Source organism: Oryzias latipes, chromosome 2, assembly GCF_002234675.1.
Source record: "Oryzias latipes chromosome 2, ASM223467v1".
Lineage (NCBI taxonomy): Eukaryota > Metazoa > Chordata > Actinopteri > Beloniformes > Adrianichthyidae > Oryzias > Oryzias latipes.
In genome coordinates, this window is record NC_019860.2 from 24322007 (window position 1) to 24344767 (window position 22761).

At 51.1% G+C, this 22761-nt stretch overlaps 2 protein-coding genes and 1 long non-coding RNA gene across 3 annotated transcripts in view; all 3 read right to left on the minus strand.

Annotated features, from left to right (window-relative positions):
• Positions 1-10990: 10990 nt before the first annotated feature.
• On the minus strand, positions 10991-12611 carry LOC111946391. Its single transcript, XR_002872092.1, has 3 exons — positions 12560-12611; positions 11715-11828; positions 10991-11619 (listed from the first exon to the last, which is right to left on the minus strand). It is a non-coding gene; the product is annotated as an uncharacterized LOC111946391 (long non-coding RNA).
• Positions 12612-13461: 850 nt separating this feature from the next.
• Positions 13462-17629, minus strand: LOC101173845 (ribose-phosphate pyrophosphokinase 2). Its single transcript, XM_004066745.4, has 7 exons — positions 17362-17629; positions 15983-16166; positions 15356-15454; positions 15156-15280; positions 14863-15036; positions 14618-14777; positions 13462-14208 (listed from the first exon to the last, which is right to left on the minus strand). The coding sequence occupies exons 1-7, from the start codon at positions 17481-17483 to the stop codon at positions 14116-14118; spliced, it is 957 nt and encodes a 318-aa protein (XP_004066793.1). The 5' UTR covers positions 17484-17629; the 3' UTR covers positions 13462-14115.
• Positions 17630-20084: 2455 nt separating this feature from the next.
• hdac4 (histone deacetylase 4) overlaps positions 20085-22761 on the minus strand; it is a 28572-nt gene continuing 25895 nt past the window's right edge. Inside the window, exon 26 of the mRNA XM_023949147.1 lies at positions 20085-22642. Coding sequence (XP_023804915.1) covers positions 22600-22642 — 43 coding nt within the window. The 3' untranslated portion in view covers positions 20085-22599. The remainder of the gene's footprint in view (positions 22643-22761) is intronic.

Consider the following 22761-nt stretch of genomic DNA (forward strand, 5'->3'; position numbering starts at 1 on the left):
GGTGTGAGTGATGATCTGAGCGCTGCAGCAGAGTAAATGTTTACATTCTGCAGAGATGAGGCTCCCTTCTCTGAAGGAGGGGTTGGACCACATTCACAGAAGCAGCTGCTTATCTTCGTAGACGCCGCCGTGGCGTCCTGCCACGACCACGAGCGGCTTTGAGAGCCGCGCTCGATGGCGAAACTGCTGCTTTTCCCAGAATCTGCTGGTCTCTGCAGCTCTGAACAGGCCTCTGAGCTGCTCACACAGTGAACGCCGCGGCCTTCAGAATGTCTGCTGGGGGGGCCAAATGCCCCAGCGCCACATCCCATCACGGCGTGTTGTTGTTCTGGTTTTGGCGCCGGGCCAGAAGAAGGCACGAGGGAACAATGGCGGCGTGGGCGGCGTTTGGCCGTCACGTGGCAGATCGGCAGACAGAGGCCAGTTGCTGCGGGTCTGGGAGGGAGTCCAGATAGACTCTGGATGGTAGCGCACTAGGGGGGTAACGTCTGACCACAGCTCCCTGTTAGAGGACAAAGACAGACTCAGGAGGGGTTCGCCTTCATCCGACGGCTCCCAGGTCATTTTAGAAACGTGAAACCTTTCTGCTCAAACCGTCAAAGTTCATCGATCCAGAAGGAGGAACTCCTCCCAGGAGGAGAAACCGCCTCCTTCACCTCCTTCTGTTCCCTAAACTCTGCAGCCTTGTCTTCACTGATGATCACAATCTCTGCAGAGAGCCACAGTCTCAGCTCAAAGTCCAGCGCCGCCGCCGTTTCAGCCCCTCCCTTGGTTGAGGGGGCGGTCCGCGGCGTTTCTTTCATCTGACAGTAAACGGCGTCTGCAGAAGCTCCTCCCACCCGGTGAATGAGTCACAGAGCTGACCTGACACTGAAGCGTGTCGTCACCTTCCTGCAGAACGCCGCGCTCTCCTAAAAACACAGACGCCAAAGTTTCTACATCTGACAGAAACGTTTTAGGTTTCATGTCAAACCAACAGCTGGACTTTAAAAACCTCTGGAATCAGTTTGTCTCCAGCTTCCACACATCCATCAGCTGAACACGGGGCTCTCTGCAGGAGAAACGCTCCTCAGAGCTCCTCCCAGGCGTCCTGCAGACGTTCTGTTCAGATCTCTGAGGGACGCCTCCATGTGGTTCTGGTGTTTGGATCCTATAGGATGAACTCTGAGCAGAAGGAACCTTAGCTGCAAAGCTGAATGAGAATGCAGCAATGCATTGTGGGAAACACGTGACATCAGGTGGGGTCTTTGGGGTCTTGTTTCCAGGGTGAGGCTGCTGGTCCGTTGCCATGGAGACAGCACATGGACCGGTCTGACTGATGAACATTTAGGAGTTCAAGTTGTTTTCTGACGGTTCTGCAGAGAACATTGTTGTGTTTGGAACTTCCTGCTCCTCACAAAGGTCACATTTCAGGCCAAGTTTGGCTTTGGAAGAGTCGGTCCGGCCGATTCGGAGAGTTTCTGCCAAAAACAGCAGATTTTGGAGAGGAAGTTCCTGACTTCTCCTTTTGAAATGACAGAGTGGAACAAAAGGTCTTTTCACAAACACACACACCCGGGGGAGGGGGGCTTTCAGCAAAATCAGCCCAAATCCATCAATGATGTGTTTGATGGAAGTCTGAAAAGGTCAAAGGTGAGCCAAAGAACGTCCTGTTTTCTGTGTTCAGGCTGCAGCGTTCTCGCTCTAATCTGCTTTAGCGTTTCTATTCATTTGTAGAAAAGCAGAAAACAGATTCTGTTCATGCAGCAGAAATGCCACAGCAGCAGCGTTTCCCCTCGCAGCGTCCCGTGTTTGTCTCAGACTGGCCTCCTTCACACCAAACATGTGGTGCAGAATTCCTGCCATGCCGGAGCGGGACGGCTAAATGCAGCTTTTGTCCTCCGTCCTCGCAGGTCCGTTCCTCTGCGCCGGAGCCAGAAGAAACTCACAATGAGGAACAGGTGTGGAGCTCGTAAAAGCCGCGCTCTTCCTCCTGGATGCTGATGCGGCGAACAGAGAACGAGCGCCGGGGTCCTGGTATGCGCAGAGCACGGCCTCCCGCTGGAGCTGGGATGGAAACGCTTCCATGAAACCCAAGGCGGGGCCAAACTTTCCGCTAACGAGGGCAAACGCAGCATTTCTGCCCGCTAACATCACCTCAGCGGGGCGATGCTGTCAGCGGCGCGATGATGTCAGCGGCGTGATGCTGTCAGCGGCGTGATGCTGTCAGCGGCGCGATGATGTCAGCGGCGCAATGCTGTCAGCAGCGTGATGCTGTCAGCGGCGCAATGCTGTCAGCAGCGTGATGATGTCAGCGGCGTGATGATGTCAGCGGCGCAATGCTGTCAGCAGCGTGATGCTGTCAGCGGCGCGATGCTGTCAGCAGCGTGATGATGTCAGCGGCGCGATGCTGTCAACGGCGTGATGATGTCAGCGGCGTGATGATGTCAGCGGCGCGATGCTGTCAGCGGCGCGATGCTGTCAACGGCGTGATGATGTCAGCGGCGTGATGATGTCAGCGGCGCGATGCTGTCAGCGGCGCGATGATGTCAGCGGCGCGATGATGTCAGCGGCGCGATGATGTCAGCGGTGCGATGCTGTCAGCGGCGCGATGCTGTCAGCGGCGTGATGCTGTCAGCGGCGCGATGATGTCAGCGGCGCGATGCTGTCAGCGGCGTGATGCTGTCAGCGGCGTGATGATGTCAGCGGCGCGATGATGTCAGCGGCGCGATGCTGTCAGCAGCGTGATGCTGTCAGCAGCGTGATGCTGTCAGCGGCGCAATGCTGTCAGCAGCGTGATGCTGTCAGCGGCGTGATGATGTCAGCGGCGCAATGCTGTCAGCAGCGTGATGCTGTCAGCGGCGCAATGATGTCAGCAGCGTGATGATGTCAGCGGCGCAATGATGTCAGCAGCGCGATGCTGTCAGCGGCGCGATGCTGTCAGCGGCGCGATGATGTCAGCGGCGCGATGATGTCAGCGGCGCGATGATGTCAGCGGCGCGATGATGTCAGCGGCGCGATGATGTCAGCGGTGCGATGCTGTCAGCGGCGCGATGCTGTCAGCGGCGCGATGCTGTCAGCGGCGCGATGATGTCAGCGGCGCAATGCTGTCAGCAGCGTGATGCTGTCAGCGGCGTGATGATGTCAGCAGCGCGATGCTGTCAGCGGCGTGATGATGTCAGCGGCGCAATGCTGTCAGCAGCGTGATGCTGTCAGCGGCGTGATGATGTCAGCAGCGCGATGCTGTCAGCGGCGCGATGATGTCAGCGGCGCAATGCTGTCAGCAGCGTGATGCTGTCAGCGGCGTGATGATGTCAGCAGCGCGATGCTGTCAGCAGCGTGATGCTGTCAGCGGCGCGATGATGTCAGCGGCGCAATGCTGTCAGCAGCGTGATGCTGTCAGCGGCGTGATGCTGTCAGCGGCGTGATGCTGTCAGCGGCGCAATGCTGTCAGCAGCGTGATGATGTGAGGGGCGCGCAGATGTCAGCGGCGCAATGATGTCAGCGGCGCAATGATGTCAGCAGCGCGATGCTGTCAGCGGCGCGATGCTGTCAGCGGCGTGATGATGTCAGCGGCGTGATGATGTCAGCGGCGCGATGATGTCAGCGGCGCGATGATGTCAGCGGCGCGATGCTGTCAGCGGCGCGATGCTGTCAGCGGCGCGATGCTGTCAGTGGCGTGATGCTGTCAGCGGCGCGATGCGTGATGCTGTCAGCGGGGCAATGATGTCAGCGGCGCGGCATGCTCTGACTCCCAGACCTTCTGTTTGTCTGCGTACACCTCATCCTGGCAACCGCCTCTAGACAACAGCCACTTTAGTTTGTTGGAACGCTTTTAGGGGAATATACTTTTTGTTTAAATGTGTAATGACAAATATAGACAACTAGCTAACCAGCAGGTAACCAGCAGGTAACCAGCAGGTAACCAGCAGGTAACCAGTGGATAGTAGAAGACCGCAATAGTTGTGTCCAAATTCCCCTCCCTCCCCCGTAACCCCTCACGCCTCCCAGTGCCGGACCGCCGTTCTCTGGATTTGAAGGCCGTTCAGAGACTCGTTTATCTTAAACATCTCTTCTCCACAAACCAGTCAAACACTATGCATTGTGGTCTATATTCGTCCGTCTAGGGACATCGATGCAGACTGGGTTTTTGCAGAGACTTCTGGGAAATTTGTAAGAAGTGTTTCTCCATGTCAGCGCTTTAGCATCAGCTCTGTGATGCTGCTGGTTTACTGTTCAACGTGTTCAGCACCATGTTGGTGATGGAAGGTGCTTCATCAGTAAATGATGATGATGAGGATGAGGATGATGATGATGAGGATGAGGATGATGATGATGATGATGATGATGATCCATTAGAGCGAACTCACTGGCAGATGGATCAGTTACTGTGATCAAACAGGTCATTTCACTAACAAACCCGTTTCTCTGTCGCAGAAACCAGCAGCAGTGACACGTCAGGACGGACTCCAGGAAGCTTTTGGGTCAGGTGACCGGGTCAGGTGCCTGGGTCAGGTGACTGGGGCAGGTGACTGAGGCAGGTGACCGGGTCAGGTGACCGGGTCAGGTGACTGGGTCAGGTGACCGGGTCAGGTGTGACCTTCAGCCATCAGGATGGATGGCAGTGGAGGTTTCCTCCGCCGCCGTGACTCGGCCGCTCCTCCAGAAGGCGTGAAAATGAGCGTCTGACTTCATTCTCTGCATTTCCTGTTTGGACTTCAGATAAGAGAAGCAGGTTTGACCTCCAATGCCGGCAGACGCCACGAGAGCGTGACCTCACGGGTCAGACATGCAGAGCCTCTGGATACGAGGCAGAACCAGAACCAGCCGAGGCAAAGAAAACTGGGGTCAAAGCAGCATTGTTGGGTCAGGGTTTCTCTCCTCTGGGGAGTTTCTCTACGTTTACACAAACGTGTGTTTGTCTGTTTTTGCTCTCAGAGCTTCGGCTCAAACACAAAAATGCGCCGTCAACCATTTCCATCTGCGAGCCGACACACAACATCATTATCACGGCGTGGAACCGACAACAATGAGAACAATCACTGGAGGAATCTGGACTACAGTCCCAGCAGAACCACTGAGGGGGGGGGGGGTATCTGAGAAACTGCCACGCTGACCAAGCGTCACGCCGACACCATCAGGTGGAGGGTCTGCAGCCTTCCTGTGGTTCCTGACCTCGGCCTGACTCACCGCTCAGGAAGGGGGCGTGGCCTCCTGAAGCACAGAGCCTCCATTCTTCAGGCTCCATTGAGCAGGAGGCATCACAACGTGTGCAGATGTTGTGCATCTCATTGTGTAACGATGCCTTTGGGCAACAGCGTTGAGCAAGTCTGGAGTCATCCTCTCCTCACGCTGCAACAGCGTGGAGAGGAAGGAGGGGAAGGAACCTGCCTCAACCTCAGGACCTCCCAGCAGGAGAACCGCCGTCAGCCTGTCTGAGGTTCAGACGGGGAGACGCATCGTTCTGCTGAAGAGGGGCGCTCAGGCCCCCCCAGGAACCTCAGCTGAACGTAGACGGGCAGATCTGTAGGGAGGTGGCACTCTGAGGAGGTGCAGTTGCAGGAGAACCCAGAGAGGAGGTGCAGCTGCAGGAGAACCCAGAGAGGAGATGCAGCTGCAGGAGAACCCAGAGAGGAGGTGCAGCTGCAGGAGAACCCAGAGAGGAGGTGCAGCTGCAGGAGAACCCAGAGAGGAGGTGCAGCTGCAGGAGAACCCTGTGAGGAGGTGCAGCTGCAGGAGAACCCACAGAGGAGGTGCAGCTGCAGGAGAACCCACAGAGGAGGTGCAGCTGCAGGAGAACCCACAGAGGAGGTGCAGGTGCAGGAGAACCCTGTGAGGAGGTGCAGCTGCAGGAGAACCCAGAGAGGAGGTGCAGCTGCAGGAGAACCCTTTGAGGAGTTGGAGGGTCTCCAGTCTGAGCTGCAGACGTCCACATGAAGAAACAGAACCTTCAGACTCTTTACTACGTTGAATTGGATCAGAACCGACTCAAATGTCAAATTATTAAAGTTTGTTCTTTGATCATTTTTAGTGGAATTGCAGTTTTTGTTTTGTATTTTCATCTCAAAGTCTTATAGCACACATTATGTAATTTTTTAAATCTGCGTTGTAATACCCGCCGTTGCTGCCCCTGTTTACCCCCTTTTGCCCCGCCACTGCAGGGCCTTCACTGTCCCCCTCTGCCCCTGGTGAGAGCTGGAAGAAATGCTTTTTTTTTTTTTAAATGGCAGCTTTTTTTTTGTTTTGTCAATAGAAAAGGAGGCAGGCCCGGTTCTGTTCTGAGTGGTGTGTTTGGTGGTGGGAGGATGATGGTATGGGGCTGATTGTAGCTTAGTCAGAAGGGTCCGGGTTCTTCAGCAGACCCGTCCAACGGTTCTTCTCGAGGTTTGGTTCCGTTTCCAGCATCAGGTCCACAGAGACTCGGATGACCCGGTTTGGTCTGGGAGAACCGGACCGTCCTGACCAGACAGCAGACCTTTGATGGAGGAGGCCCGCATCACAGATCTGTCTTTGAGGGCGGGGCATGGGAGCGCCTGTTGCCCCCGAGGGGCAGTAATTAGGCAGGTCTCTGTGGGGATTAGTGGGGTAATTAACCTTCCTTCTCCAGCAGGAGTCTGGAGGCCGCCTGCTCACACCTCCAAACGCCGCTGTGAAGCCTGGCGTGAGCCGCCATCTTGGACTGTGTCATCGTCACGTGACAAAGATGCGTCAGCCAGGAAAAAGGCTGAAACGCTTTGACCTCCACTGTGTTTTGGTCTGAAGACACGGATCCTTCCTGCTGCAGATCCACCAACACAACCGCCGGCCGCCTTTAGGCAGCCCACAGGAAGTGACGTCAGCAGCTGTCTCCACTTCCTGTTCTCATGCGTCTCTGGTTCTCCACTTCCTGCAGACTCTGGATGGGAAACGTGCGGCAGCTTTTACCAGAGAGACGATGTTTGTGTTTGTAGACCCCGTTACCATGGAGACAAACCAGCATCTAGAACCCAGAACTGTCAGAATCAACCAGACCCGGCTCTCTGAGGGTCACCGTGGTTCTGCCCATAAAATCTCCTCATTCTCCTCGTCCGCCTGAGGTTATGCAGCGCTTTAGAACCTCCTTCAGCATCGAAGTCCCCAGAGAGACACGAGCAGAGAACCAGGAGGAGGTGGCGGTTGGACGCTCCACAGGATGCAAAACAAACGACCAGAACCGCTCTCTGCAGCCGGGCCCATGCCGGCAGCGTCTGCACCTTCTGTTGCCATGGCGATCAGAGTTTGTCCACCTGTAGATGGAAACCAGGCCGTGGATCCGTCTGAACCCGGGAATGCGGGTGAGGGAGCCAGAACCACGACCCGCCATCTTCTCCGGTTCCAGAGGGCCGCCCCCCTCCTCCATGTGCGTACCTGTCAGGTGTTTGGAAAGGCTGCAGGGCCGTGGAGAGGGAGAACCAACCAGCATGCTAGCATCAAGCTAGCAGCAGGAGCAGAGCCGGGTTCCTCTGCTCCTGCATCAGAACCCTTTTGGCCGGACTGTCAGTGAAGTAAACACGCTCTCAGCATGGGGGGGCCCCCACACACAGCTCACCTTCTGGGGTCGGGCCTCACTGGCGCCGGGTCCTTTAGGCATGTGGAGTCCATGTGGTGCCACCAAACCTCCACCTGCTGCTCCTGCAGAAACTCTGCTGCTCCTCCAGAGAGCAGGAGGAGCAGCAGGAGCAGCAGGAGCAGCAGGAGCAGAAGGAGCAGCAGGAGGAGCAGCAGGAGGAGCAGGAGCAGAAGGAGCAGCAGGAGCAGAAGGAGCAGCAGGAGCAGAAGGAGCAGCAGGAGGAGCAGCAGAAGGAGCAGCAGGAGCAGAAGGAGCAGCAGGAGCAGAAGGAGCAGCAGGAGGAGCAGCAGGAGCAGCAGGAGCAGAAGGAGCAGCAGGAGCAGAAGGAGCAGCAGGAGCAGAAGGAGCAGCAGGAGGAGCAGCAGAAGGAGCAGCAGGAGCAGAAGGAGCAGCAGGAGCAGGAGGAGCAGCAGGAGCAGGAGGAGCAGCAGGAGGAGCAGGAGGAGCAGCAGGAGCAGCAGGAGCAGCAGGAGCAGAAGGAGCAGCAGGAGGAGCAGCAGGAGGAGCAGGAGGAGCAGCTTTACACCCAAAAATCAACTTTGGTTTTTCAGATGTTTGTCATAATTTAGTGGTGATGACCATCCTCCTTTTTCCTAGTTTGTGGATTTTAGGGGCGGGGTTTATGATTGACAGCTGGGTTCACAGAGCTTCAGACACCTTGCTGAGGTTGGCCCCTCCCACTCCAGGCCTTGTTTCCCCCAGAATCCCACATCTAGATTATTAATAAACACAGTAGATGAAACGAGACTAAAAGGGTTGAAGAGAAATCTTGCCTTTTTTCAGCCCCTGATGATCTGCATGTTTCTGTTGTCACACATTCACATTATATTCTGCTCCTTTGCATAATGGGACATTTTTGTATTTATTGATCCATCAGTGACTTTTTGTAGTTTGTTTAAACCTTCATCCAGTCCGTTTCATGAATCCACACCACAAATAGAAAATGGTCTTTTTTGTTTTAAAGCTCTGCTTTTTGATGATCAGCTGATTTCTAAACTGGTAAACCCGTCTCTGTCTTTGAACAGTTTACTGGAAGGAAGTTATTTCTGTCTCCATACATGAGGACAGCTGTTTTCAGTCACTAGTTCCCATCATTTCAATGAACCCGACTTTAGAAACATTTGTCTGTAATCTGTAACATAATCCACATGAACTATTCCAACAGCTGTTTTAATAAGATATACAAACACTGTAGTATTTCCCCAAACGTCAACGATGTACTGTAAATGTGGTAGTACTAACGATGAATACACGAGTATTCTGGATGAATACATGAGTATTCTGGATGAAAACATGAGTATTCTGGATGAAAACATGAGTATTCTGGATAAATAAATGAGTATTCTGGATGAACATGTTAGTATTCTGGATAAATAAATGAGTATTCTGGATGAATACATGAGTACTCTGGATGAATACATGAGTATTCTGGATGAATATGTTAGTATTCTGGATGAATACACAAGTATTCTAGATAAATATATGAGTATTCTGGATGAACATGTTAGTATTCTGGATAAATAAATGAGTATTCTGGATGAATACATGAGTACTCTGGATGAATACATGAGTATTCTGGATGAATACACGAGTATTCTGGATAAATAAATGAGTATTCTGGATGAATACATGAGTATTCTGGATGAATACACGAGTATTCTGGATAAATAAATGAGTATTCTGGATGAATACACAAGTATTCTAGATAAATATATGAGTATTCTGGATGAACATGTTAGTATTCTGGATAAATAAATGAGTATTCTGGATGAATACATGAGTACTCTGGATGAATACATGAGTATTCTGGATGAATACACGAGTATTCTGGATAAATAAATGAGTATTCTGGATGAATACATGAGTATTCTGGATGAATACACGAGTATTCTGGATAAATAAATTAGTATTCTGGATGAACATGTTAGTATTCTGGATGAAAACATGAGTATTCTGGATGAATATGTTAGTATTCTGGATGAATACACAAGTATTCTAGATAAATATATGAGTATTCTGGATGAACACATGAGTATTCTGGATGAACATGTTAGTATTCTGGATGAATACACAAGTATTCTAGATAAATATATGAGTATTCTGGATGAAAACATGAGTATTCTGGATGAATATGTTAGTATTCTGGATGAATACACAAGTATTCTAGATAAATATATGAGTATTCTGGATGAACACATGAGTATTCTGGATGAACATGTTAGTATTCTGGATGAATACACAAGTATTCTAGATAAATATATGAGTATTCTGGATGAACACATGAGTATTCTGGATGAACATGTTAGTATTCTGGATGAATACATGAGTATTCTGGATGAATATGTTAGTATTCTGGATGAATACACAAGTATTCTAGATAAATATATGAGTATTCTGGATGAATATATGAGTGTTCTTGATGAATACATGTTAGTATTCTGGATGAATACACGAGTATTCTGGTTAAATTTATGAGTATTCTGGATGAATACATTAGCAGACGTGCTTTTAGTTCATGTATGGCGTTTTTCTCACACTGCAGGTTCAGCTCTGATGTTCTTGTAGCTTCCAGGTCGTCTTTTCTCAGGATCTGGATCTCAGTCCGTCTTTCCAGATCATTTCATGTCCAAACCTGCAGGAATGTGTGATGTCTATTCTAGGGGGATGTTAGCGTGAACGTCTGCAGCGTTGGACTCAAAGATTTCCTGATGTTCCACACATCCATAGAACCAAAAAGATGCCTTTGAGAACCCGCCTTCAGAGACGCCCCATGTGGAACCACAAGGTTCTCCTGCGGCTGGGTTCTACAGAACATCAGGCTCTGATGACTCCTGAATGTACTCTGTCCTCTTCCTGGTTCATTTCTCTTTGCCCTGTAAGCCACCTCGGAAGCACAAAGCCCCCCAGGGGGAACCATCAGAACCTCTCCCCCCAGAGCAGCAGACCAATGAGGATCCTAGATGATCGATGTGGTTTGGGCTGAACTGAAGCTGCAGTGACTCAGCAGCAGCTGTTGTCATGGTTACCAGGCAGGACACCCTGGAGGGAGGGGGGGGCTTATAAGTGACACACCAACCCCTCCCCAGCACTTTCTGCTAACAGAGCCACCACCCCCCCATAAGCCTCATTAGCAGCAGCTGTTAACAGAAATCCACTTAGATCAGGATTAGCAGGTTTCCCTGCAGTGGAACCAGGAACTCCAGAACCCGGACCAGGTCTTTAGAGTCCACATCAGACCCCCCCCTTAAAGGTGACCCAGACAGAACCACAGGTTCTGAAGTCACACTAGTGCCCCTCAATGCCCCCCTTACAGACAGAGCTGCAGGTCAGCCGGTTCTGCCCCATCAGAACATCCTGGGCGGGTCAGAACATGCAGGGCGGAGAACCCTCACGCTCCATCTGAAGAACCACACGGCAGAACTCTGCTTAGTAACAAATTCTTTTATTACAACATCTGACGGTTTTTCAGCGTCTGGTGACGGTTTGTGGCAGCTGCTGGGGGAGGAGGGTGAATTTACAGAACATGATTTACAGTTTGAATCAGAACACAGAACCCATCAGGATGTTCCTCATTTCAGAACCAACCCCCCCACCACCAGATCAGTGACGGCAGGGGGCGGGGCCACAGGAAGTGACAAGCCCAGCAGAGGTCCGGTGGGATCTCCTAGATCCAGATGGAATCCAGACTCAGATTCTAGATTTACATTTGGGCCACCAACGGATCCACAGATCAGAAAAACAGACAAAGCTCGGCGCCGCGGCGCCACAGAAGCAGCCACAGGAAGCTGGAGTGAAGGTTTTTGGTGAGACGGGCTTCCTGGGTCGTAGGTCAGGCCCCGCCCCTCAGACGGTGCTGACAGTCCGGTTGGAGACGTCCAGGTGGGAGGGGGCGGGGCCGACCGCCCCTGGCGAAGGCATCAGGCTGTGCATTGGTTTGAGGGGTTATACGCTGAGGGGAAGTGACTGAAGACGAGGCGGTGCGGGGGAGGGGGGGGTACAGTGCATGGCGGCAGGGGAGGGGCTTCATGATGAGGCCTTCTCCTGTTCGATGGCTGTGGAGGAGCAGAGGAAGGGTCAGCCGTGTGTGGGGTGCATGTGGTGGGTCTGTGTATGTGGGGGGGCATGTGTGGGGGGGGGGGTGACTCACTCTCTTTCGTGGGCAGCGGGTTCTTCTCCTGCGTCTCCGTCTTCTTCAGCTTGGACTTGTCGAATGACTCCACCTCAGAGATGTCGGGCTTGTCGCTCATGGTTGCAGGTTTTCCTGCAGGACAGGGATTCAAACCTTCAGCGGGGTGGGCGTGGCCTAAACATATGTCATTAGGCAACCCCCCCCCCCCCTCCTCCAAAAAAAGAAAAGAAACTTCCGACAAAAAGAAAGGAGAAAAACTCCTCCCTTTGTCCCCCCCTCCAGTCTGCTTCCAGCCCCCCCCCCCGTCGGGAACGGCCGCGGCCCAAACCCGCATTTCCATAACAAAGAGCGGCGGCAGGTGCTGCCTTCAGAAATGCTCGGAAATCAGAACTAACCGTCTAGATGCTCATTTTCTTAACTGTCCCACAACATCCGCATATTTGCTTATCACCCACAGCCCCCCCTCCCCTCCCGCCCCAAGGGCGGAACCCCCGCCCAGACCGACATTCAGCTTTTCCGCCATGGCAAACCTAAAATCTCGATCTTCTGAAGAAAAGAGCGAAGGAGAGAAAACCCGCCATTTTCAGAGGCGTTTTCAAACACGGACGGCAGTGCAGCGCGTGCTGCTCACGCGGGAACAACAAAGGAAGCTAGCATTAATGTGAGCGCGTGAGACAAAGAGCACGCTAATGTGCCCACAACATTAACACATTTTTACCGCCCCCCCCCCCTTCCCTTTTCAAATGCAAATATAAAAGATTTTAAATGAAAGCAAAAATCCTAACTTAATCACGTGACCCTGAATCTCCCTAAACACCGAGAAAGCCTCAGAGGAAAGTGAAGCGTCAGAATCAAAGACTCACAGGTGATCTCGGAGATGCGTGAGAAGTTCTGCTCGGTGGGGCTCGACTGTGGCTGCTTCGGCGCACACCGCTTTATAGGCTGAAATGCTAATGAGCGTGACGTCACAGCGCTGCCAACACGGGCTTCGAGCTCCCCCTGCTGGACAGGCGGGAACCCTGCAGCTGAACACGGAACAACGCGACTCACTGAAGCCTAAAACACAATGACATGTTTTCATTTTTACTAATACTTTTATGTTTTATTGCTTGGTTAAAGTTTAACGACGCTTTTGTATAAATCTATACATTTGGTGATTAAAAGAAAAACTCTTTAGTAATGGTCAGGACGGACTCCTGTACACTGGCGACCCCTTGTGGACAGATGTATTCACTGCTCTTCCCTGATTTTCATACGTAAAAAAAGTTCAGATTGAAAAAGGTTCATTTGAGAAAAAAAGATTATTTTGATATTTTAGGAAGTGTTTGAATGAATGAACTTTATTAATCCCAACAAGGGGAAACTCTGTGTTTTCATTAGATGTCTAAACTCACCTGAACCCTACAGGTGTTTGGAATTAAGTCACAAGGTGGAATCAATTAAGATCCAACAAAGTGGAAGTTCATCACATCAAAATCCTACTTTGTTCAAGTTTACGGATAACTTTATAAAAAATATATGTTATATTATGGGTGACGATAAATTGGTTCCTGGATTTATGAGCATGTTGCAAATAAGTGACGTGTGGCGTGAAAAGCTTAAAGCTAAAGCGTTTTTACACAACTGCAGCTGTAAGCAGGACTTAAAGGAACAAATTTACTTCCGTTTCTACATACTGAAGCTTTATTTAGTTTCCTCTGAATTCTGCAGCAACACAACAGCTTCAAGGTTTTATTCTTCTGTCAGAAACAGGCAAAGACGCTGATGATGTTCAGACCTTTATTATTAAAGAAGCAGCTCGTCTTCAATTACCTGTAAAAAAAAAATCTTTTCCATCCATTTTCAGGCAATCGGTGACGATTTTCTTCTTTTTAACAAATCAACGCTGGAATCTCTAACAAAAGCTTTTTGGCTTTTTCAGGATTATCTAAATCTGTTAGTAAGGAGTCAGAAGGTAAAATAGGAGAAAAAAATCCTCTGAGAAAATGACAGAGGCTGAAATGTTCTGGGTTTGTGGCATCAGACTGTTAGTGAGTTAGACGCTGATGTTCAGTCTTCATTTAGAAACAGGAAAGAGTCTGGAAGGTTCTTAAGACATGCCAGAGCGGGTTAAAAGAAGGAAAAACAAGACACGATAAAAATGGACCCTTTGGTAAAAGTCAGAAAAAACTCATAAATAAAACTTCAAGGAGAAAAAAAATTGAAATGGTGTTTGGCTCCATCTGCTGGCGGAAAAATGTCACTGCACCGCGTGGGCGTGACCCTTCAGAAGGTCACAGGTACTTGGCTGAAGCCCATCAGGTCCTTTTTGGAGGCTTGTTAAAGGAGGTGTGGGGGTGAAGGGGTCAGTCCAGGTGCCTGATGGGAAAACTATGAAGGCAGGGAGGGAGGTAGGTTTGGGGGGGGCGGCGTCTCCCCCTCACAGCGGCACGTGGCTGAAAAGATACGACACGGACTCGCCGTTGTGGGTTCTCCTGATCGCCTCCGCCAGGATCATGGAGATGTCGATGACCTGTAAAGGAGGGGGGGAGGGGGGGAGGAAATATTCACGTTGGTTTGAACTTTGGTGTCTGAAAATAACCCGAGTCTTTGTTTTTCCCTCTGAAAGTGACCCCCGCCCCCCCACGGCAGTCACAGTGAGCCCTCACACCAGACCAGGAGGATGTTCCATCCTTCCTTTGAGAAGCAGAAGTCAGTACTTGATCTGATTTTCATCCTAAATGACGTTTTCCTGCTTTTTAAATGCGGAAAAAAAAAGTTAAATAGATGTAATGACACCCTGCAGCCACTAGATGGCAGCAAACTCCTCAGGTCCAGCGATTGGGTCACTGAGCTGACATGACCACTCTGACTTGTGGAGGTTCAGTCTCCAGGAATCCAAACCCTTTCTCAGAGGTTCTGGAGAACCTGGCCCCCCATACCTGTATTTTGGGGCACGCCTTCATCTTCTCCTCCTGTGGGATGGTGTTGGTCACCACCACGGCCTCAAAGGGGGCGTTGTTGATGCGGGAGATGGCGGGACCCGAGAAGATGCCGTGTGTGAGGATGGCGTAGACCTTCAGGGCGCCGGCCTCAATCAACCTGGTCGACACACAGAGCAGAGTTTGGGTTGAAACCTGGCGGCCCAACGGACCTGGGCGGTTCCGAAGTGCTCTGAGGTGCCGACTTGTCTGCGGCGAAGCAGATGGTGCCGCAGGTGTCGGCCATGTCGTCCACCAGGATGGCCACGCGGTCCTTGACGTCCCCGACCAGCACCATGCGGTCCACCTCGTTGGCCTTCTTCCTCTCTTTGTGGATGAGAGCGAAGTCCACGTTCAGGCGGTCTGCGATGGAGGTCACGCTGAGGGGTAGGAGCAGAGAACCAGCCTTCAACCACCTTTAAAAACGCTCTGGATGCCAGGAGGTTCTGGTTCCGGTGCAGCTTCAGGCCCAGCTGGGAAACTCTGAATCTTGGCTCACCGCTTGGCTCCGCCGGCGTCTGGAGACACGATGATGCAGTTCTTCCACTCGGGGATGTTCTCCTTGATCCACTGCAGCACGGCGGGTTCTGCGTACAGGTTGTCCACGGCGATGTCGAAGAACCCCTATAAGAGACACAGGCTTGCTCAGGAGGGGGAGGGGCTTGCAGGAGGACCTACCGCGCTCCTCCCGGCGCTGACCTGGATCTGCGAGGCGTGCAGGTCCATGGTGATGATGTGGTCGGCGCCGGCCACCGACAGCATGTTGGCCACCAGCTTGGCCGAGATGGGGGCCCGGCTCTGAAAGGAGGAGAACCGGCTTCAGGGCGGACACCGTCATCAGAACAGAACCCTCCGCTTTTGGGTGGAGTCGCACGTCGCCATGACTACCAGGCATCTTTAAAAGCCTTTTCTGACCTTGAAACTGAAACCTGCGACCACAAACGCCAAACGGACCAGCGTCAAGCACCCCCCCCCCCCAGTCACATGACCCCTTATCAGCTGAATGTAAACGTCCCTGAGAAGCGGATCAATAAAGATGGAAGCAGCAGGAGAGAAACGCTAAAGCAGAACCTCAGCTGGACTCTAAAAACTCCAATGTTGTTTCAAAAACTCGTTTCACTGTAAAAAACAGAAATTTAAAGACGGAAAAAGCAACAATTTTAGGGATTTTTTTACTAAAAGTCCCATTGAAGACCTGGTCTGTCCTCAAACCCAAACGGTTTTCTCAGCAATAATCTGACTGGATTCTTTAGAACTCTGCTCCTGCAGCCGCCGCCCCCCAGGCAGCGACATCACGACGCCGCAGCCTCTGGCCCCGCCCCTTACCTTGTCCTTCTTGTCCTGCCGGGCGTACGGGAAGCAGGGGATGACGGCGGTGACCCGGGACGACGAGGCGATCTTGCAGGCGTTGATCATGATCAGCAGCTCCATCAGGTTGTCGTTGATCTCACCGCAGCCGCTCTGCACGATGTACACGTCCTCGCCGCGCACGCTCTCGCCGATCTCCACGCTGCCGACACAGAGGGGAACACGGCCTTCCCGTCAGGGAACCAGCAGAACCAGCAGAACCTTCAGATCCAGACTGAGAAACCCGGGTTCTCTGTTCAGTTCTAAACTGTTGGTCACTGGAAAGACGTTTGTTCCAGAGCGCCGGCAGACTGTCCAGATGTGTTCACGCGTGCAGCGTTCCCACCATTAGGAGGGCGGTGGTTTGAATCCCACTAAACCCTGGCTGGCATCCCTGACCTCTGAGAACCGTCTGGTCCAAACAACATTTCACCGTCTCTGTAATCGCCGGATGATAATCCTTGTTTTGTGTTTCTGTGGCGTAAACATTTCCTGGAAGGGAAAACCTGCAGCGGTGGAGTCTGTGAGAGAGAATCCACAAACCCATCCACAAAAGAACACGTTCAAAAAAGACAATTATGGATCAGAACATCCAGAAGGACTGAATAACCTTCATGCTCATCAGAATTCAGAGTAAATCCTGCAGAGAGATGGACTTTTCCTGATTTAAATGGTTCTCAAAGCTCCAGCAGAAGAACCCTGAAGCTCCAAGTCTCTGCTCAAAGGTTGTGTCACTAACCAGGTTAGCTGTGCATTAGTTACCTGCCTTAACCTTCATGGCAACAGAGCAGGCAGCTGTGTTTACACGTGTCGTCTGTAGCCAGCCATTTCCATGCAATGGAGTGGCAACACGGGGAGCATCCATTATCGGACAACACCGTGGTTCGGTTTGGTTAAAGTGGAAGATTTAATTTAAAGCAAAACAACAAACTTACACTTAATAAATGTTTACACAACCAGAATTTAAACTTCAACGCGGATATTTACATTTTATTTTTTTCCAAAAATGAGCATTTTAAGAAAATGCTAACAGCGCAACACGGGATCAAACCGTGACCTCACCGCGGGTTTACCCCGCAGCAGCGCCACGCAACGCTGCGGGGGTCTGCCCCGCTTCAGGCGGACCCAGTGCAGACAATCATCCGCTGCGCAGAGCGCCGCAGGCCGCGTCCAGCAGCACAAACCGCCGTTAGCCTCCTAGCTTCGTGTGTTTACATGTGGCGGAAGGATCACGTGCACAAGTCTACGAGCTAGCTTAAAGCTAACTCGTCCACGTGACGCCGATGACACCCGCGAGCCGCGCAGACGAGCGCTTTTCTGAACAAAGTGTGTAGCGCGAGCGGCCGCCGCGCGCTCACCACGTCTCCTGGTTGCTGAACTTCTTCGTGGTCACCTTCCCCAGGTCCAAGCCCAGCCGGTCGGCCACCTTCTGGGACAGGTCGTGGTGGGAGCTCCCGCTGAAGAGCACGATGTTCGGCATGTCGAAGCCCGAAGCCCCGCCGCTCCGCTGCGGCCGCTGAGAACGAGAGGAGGAGGAGGAGGAGCGACGAAGAGGACGCGGCTACAGCAGCAGCAGCTCTGGCATGGCGCTGCCGAAGGTCCGACTCTGCACGGAGGAGGAAGGACTGCGCGCTGATTGGACGGAGGGCCTGTGACGTAGGCTTTTTGTTTACAAAGCGCGCGCGCGCACTCCGACTTTTTCTTAAGTAAACAGCTTCAAATGTCTTAATTACTCATGTTTGTAATCATTAAAGTTCACATTATTATTACTTTATTCATTTTTACACATTAGGTATAATATAGTTTACAAAAAAGTTTAAAAATTATTGCAGTTTATTCAAAAATGGTGTAATTATCAAATATGTTTTAAAGAAACGTGTATAAGTCATTTACGGACATCTTTAAAGGCCATAAAAGACGTCAGAAACCTTCTGCTGGGAGTTAACAACTGTTCCCTCAACCCCCCAGTTTTTGTTAACTCTGCCCCCCCCCCTAATCTGTTCTGTATTTGTTCAGTTAGTTTTAAAAACAGCAGTTGGTTCTGATCCAAACAGCTTTTTACATCAATGTCAAAGATCCTCAGAACTTTACTCTCCACCCAATTTCACGTCCACGTTACCCAGAATTCTCTACTCACCATTTAAGTCTGGTTTCCGTCACAGGTCACTCAGCTTTCCTCTGTTCCAATTACCTCAGGGGTCCCCCAGGGCTCTTTCTTGGGGCCCTTCCTTTATTATTGGGTATCTATTTGGACACTCATCCACTTCTACGCTGATGACACCCAACTCTATCAGTCAACCCAACCAGTCGTCTGTCAGAAGTTAGATTCAGATAAGTTCATCAAACAGAACTTCTCCATGTTGGTTCTGACTCCATCATCTGCAAAGGAAACTACGTTTCTCTATTTTATTAATGACTATTGTTGCCCGCACCCCCACCCCCCCATGTAAAATGTGACATTATATGATCATTCAGTACTGATGTGTACATTTAAATTCGTGTATCATCAATTGTCCCAAACATTAGAAATCACTAACCCCCCCACCCTTCAAAAAGACTGTTTTTTTTGGGGGGGGGGGGGGTCTTTCAACAAAAACATTTCAGAGTAAAGTTGAGATTCATGAAACGTCTGCACACTAGACCCCTCCCTCAGTTTTTCTGAAAAAACTTGGATAACTTTTGATAAAAATCCTGTCAAATTAAAATGAACTGATAAAACCGTGTGACGTGTGGGTTAGACTCCGCCTCCAAACGACCACATAAAAAGTGCTCAAAGACCTGCAGACTGAAGGCCAGCAGTGGTTCTTTCCCTTCGGGGACACAGACGCCGTGGATCAGCTGAGCGCGTGGATGTTGATGCGTGTCACGCTGCTGCATCACTTTAGTGCAGAAGACGCAGGTTTTTATCTGCAGCAGCTCTGTGCACACGCGTGACCCCCGCTTGTGTAATCCAGTTTTCTACTTAGGAGTCACCTGAGTCTTCATGGGTCACATCCTGCAGCAGCAAAAGCAGCAGCAGCAGCAGCAGCAGCAGAAACAGCAGCAGCAAAAGCAGCAGCAGCAGCAGCAGCAGCAGCTACAGAACAGCAGCAGCGTCACACGCCGCTCTTCCACTGAATACTAAACACGATGTGGTTGTGACTCCTAAAGAGTTTGTCGTCGTGTTTGATGCCGTTTCCAATGAAAAATGTTTAAAACAGCTGTTTTAAATATAAACAATGTGTTTCAGCCACAACAAGAAAACAAGTCTAGTTTCAAGGGGGGGGGGGTCATTTCTGCACCAAAACCCACTGGAGAACAGGATGATGGGGGACCCAAACATTTATGATAAACAATTAAACCAAAGACATTTCCTTTAAAGTAATTTATCCACTGATCCATTCATGCATTAAAACAATCGACCCAAACAAAGAAAAACCAGAAACAATGAACCGTCTTTGTAGGAAAGTGTTTAGAATTCATCAGAGAACATTTTCCCTCCAACTTCACTCTGAGATGTGAACTTAGCATTTTTGGCTTTCATAGTAAACATGTGAATCGAAAAATCAAAGTCATAATTCATCTTGTTATAATATTCAACCATTTGAATGTTTATAAATGTAAATTCTCATCATTGTTTCCTCCTGTCAATCAAATTGAAAAGCATCAGTTCTGTCTGTAAAAGCCTGAATCAGAAAGCTGTGAATGTTTTTGTGTGAAATGAATGTTATGTCTTCTCCAAAACTCATTTGTTCTGCTTTACTTCAACTTAGTAGCTAAAAAATAAAAAGAAAGTCCTGCACTGCTCTTTACATCCCAAAAAGGTCAAAGAAAAAACTTTTTTTCCATCATTTTAAACCTAAATCCTGTTTTTTTCCTGACTCTGAGTCCGGATTTTTCCAGGATAAAACTCTCAAATAGCCAGAAAGAGCCGATAAACGGACAGTGAAGCGGCGAATCCAGAGACACTTCCTGCTTTATTGACGGCTGGGACGGTTTTTCCGCTGGACTTTGGGTCGTTGCTCGGCAACCGGAGCCCAAACCTCCACAGCATCAGAGAATTGATGGATTCCTGAAGGGAGCAAAAGACGACAGGAGGCCTTTGTCTGTTTGAGAAATATATTCTATAGATGATGAAATGTTCAAAGCGTAGGTCCCAAAGAAAGAACAGTTTCATCAACACGGACAAACGACAACCAAAAATAGTTTTAGCATTTACATGTAAACCAGGTTTGCTCTGGAGCCACAGTGGTTATATCTATAGAGAACTGGCCCGGGTGGGCGTGGCCACCCATGCCCTCCCCCCCTGCCGTCTGTGGACGCAGAAAGGATCCGTGAACAGGAACATTCTTTGGAGTCTCTGTCCTCAGGGCGCCGGCTCGTCTCTCTCAAAGCGTCCCGGCGCGTCCCAAGTGCAGCAAAACCCAGAAATGCTTCCCGTCGTTTGGACCCGAGTGTCTCTCAGAGGATGGAGACCTGATCGCTGGGCTGCAGAGTCCTCCAGTGTTCTTCTTCTGTTGTGCAAATACATTTCAGTTACGTAGACAAGCAGGCATGCGGACTCACAAACCATGCAGAGTAAAAGTCGGCGCCAGCAGACGGCGAACGCAGGAAAGAACGTCCACAAAGCAAGCCGGGCTCCACCGGGAAAAATGGAAACTCAAACGAAGGGAAGGAGTGGAATGTTTCTGATGATGTGGAGACGCTCTGCTGAACGCTGGAGAGACGCTCACCTGCAGGTTACAAACTAAGCTCCAGAGCAGGAGGTCCATCTACGGAAGGCCAAAAGGGACAAAAACACTTTATCTACAAACCAGATCAAAAGAACCAAAATCCTGTTAAATGACTTTGATTTAAACTGAACACACATTCATGCTAAACCTTTTTAACGTGTTTAGTTCTGATTTATGTTCATTTGTTTAAATACTGAATTTGTTTTCATTTCATAAACTATTTCAAGTATGAATGTTTTATTTTGACATGTTTTGGTCAATTTAAAGGACACTTTTTAATTTTTAAAATGTCCCTTTTTGCCTTCCGTACTCGCTGGCTGCAGAGTGACGCTACTGGACTTGTGGGTGGATGAAGCAGACGGCTCCTCCTCTTCCTCACGCCAAAGTGACGCCGGCCGGCCGCATTGAACGGCCTCCTCTCAGGACTTACAAAAGTGAGCGCGCCCCCAAAAGCGATGGCGGTGACGCTCTGCCCTCGCAGGGCGACTGGAAAACAACAGAGTCTGAGGAGGAGGAGCCTCCAGCAGGCCGCCTCCCACAAGATCACAGCTGTCATCAGTTAGGAAATGTCCAAGTACAAAGTATAATAAATACGACGCTGATAAACGCGGCTGACGCAGCCGCAGAAAGAAAGAAAGAAAGAAAGAAAGAAAGAAAGGGCGTCGCTCCTGCTTTTGGATCAATGCAGTGAAGGAGGCGTCGGCGTGTGGACGGCGCCCCTGCAGCGCCGCAGAAACCGGATCAAAACACGACAGACGCATGACAGAAGTTAGAAAAATAATCTCACGCAGTAAAAAACAAAGAGCGGACAAACGGGCCGTCTGACGTCGACGCGTGGGAATCGAACGTGCTGCCCGTCATACTAGAAGCGCGCCGACCGCTGTCAGCTCACGGCGGCCGGATCCGCCTGGAAACGGGTCGTAAACATCCAGACGCCAGAGTCCTGGCCAGGTGGGCGGCGCCAGGGTGCAGACGCATGCTTTGGCCTTGAACATTCAGGAGCGTGGCGTGCTCGGAGCGTGGCGTGCCCGGACGCATGCTCTTCCGTGGAGAAGGAGGCCACGCCTTAAAGGGAAGCTACATGAGAGGCTGGACCTTCAGCCAGAGCCGGCCGTCGTCTTTTCTTCACGCCGCCGTCTCCGTTATAGTTTTGTACAGAAAAATAGATCCATCCAAAAGTAAAGGAACTCTTCGCCGCCGTCTTCGTCACCAGTAAACATGCTGAAGGACTGCTGGCTTCCCGCCCCGCCGCCGGTTTCCACGGCGACAAAAATCTTTAAGGCAATCTCATCCTGAATGATCCAGACACGGAGCGGATCCTCACCAAGGCACTCCTCCCGCCCGCCAAGCCGCCCGCAGGCGGCGGCGCTTCGCCAAAGCCTTCTCAAGCCAAGAATCCACAGTGAGCGCGGCTCAAGTCGCCGTGGCGCCCGCCCCCCCCTCTGTTCTGCAGGGAAAGAAGTTAAGAAAAGAGGACCCCGCCCCCCCGACTGCAGAGGGGCGGCTGTCTCTGAATGTCAGACGGCGTGAAGCACCGCAGTGTTGCCACGCCTTTCCACGGCGCTCCCGCTCCAGACGCGCTCCACGCCGCCGCCGCGGGCTCACGTGGGGGGGCGCGCGGAGACTGGGAGCAAAAAAACGGAAGTCTCTGAGCGAGTGCCGCCAAGCAACGCCGTCGTGTTGAAGGCTTCAGTCTTCTGGCTTCTGATTGGCTCCCTACTCTGAGGCCGAGCCCACCCCCCTCTCCCTGGTTTTAGGCCGAGGGGCCGCCAATCAAGGTGACTGACGGGGTGAGTGGGGGTTTAAGGGGGGAGTAAATGAAAGGATCGGTCGCCACTTTTCTCTGGAGAGGTCGAAGGTTACGCTGCGACACCTTCGCCGCCGTTACAGCGGCGCCTCCTCCTCCATAGGCTCCTCCTCCTCCGGCCTGCAGGGGGGAGAGCAGAGCGGGACACTTTAAAACGGGAAACGCCCCCCTCCCTTCAATATTTCTGATTCCTAAGAGGAGAAACATCAAAGTAAGCAAAAGAACGGCAGCAGAACCGT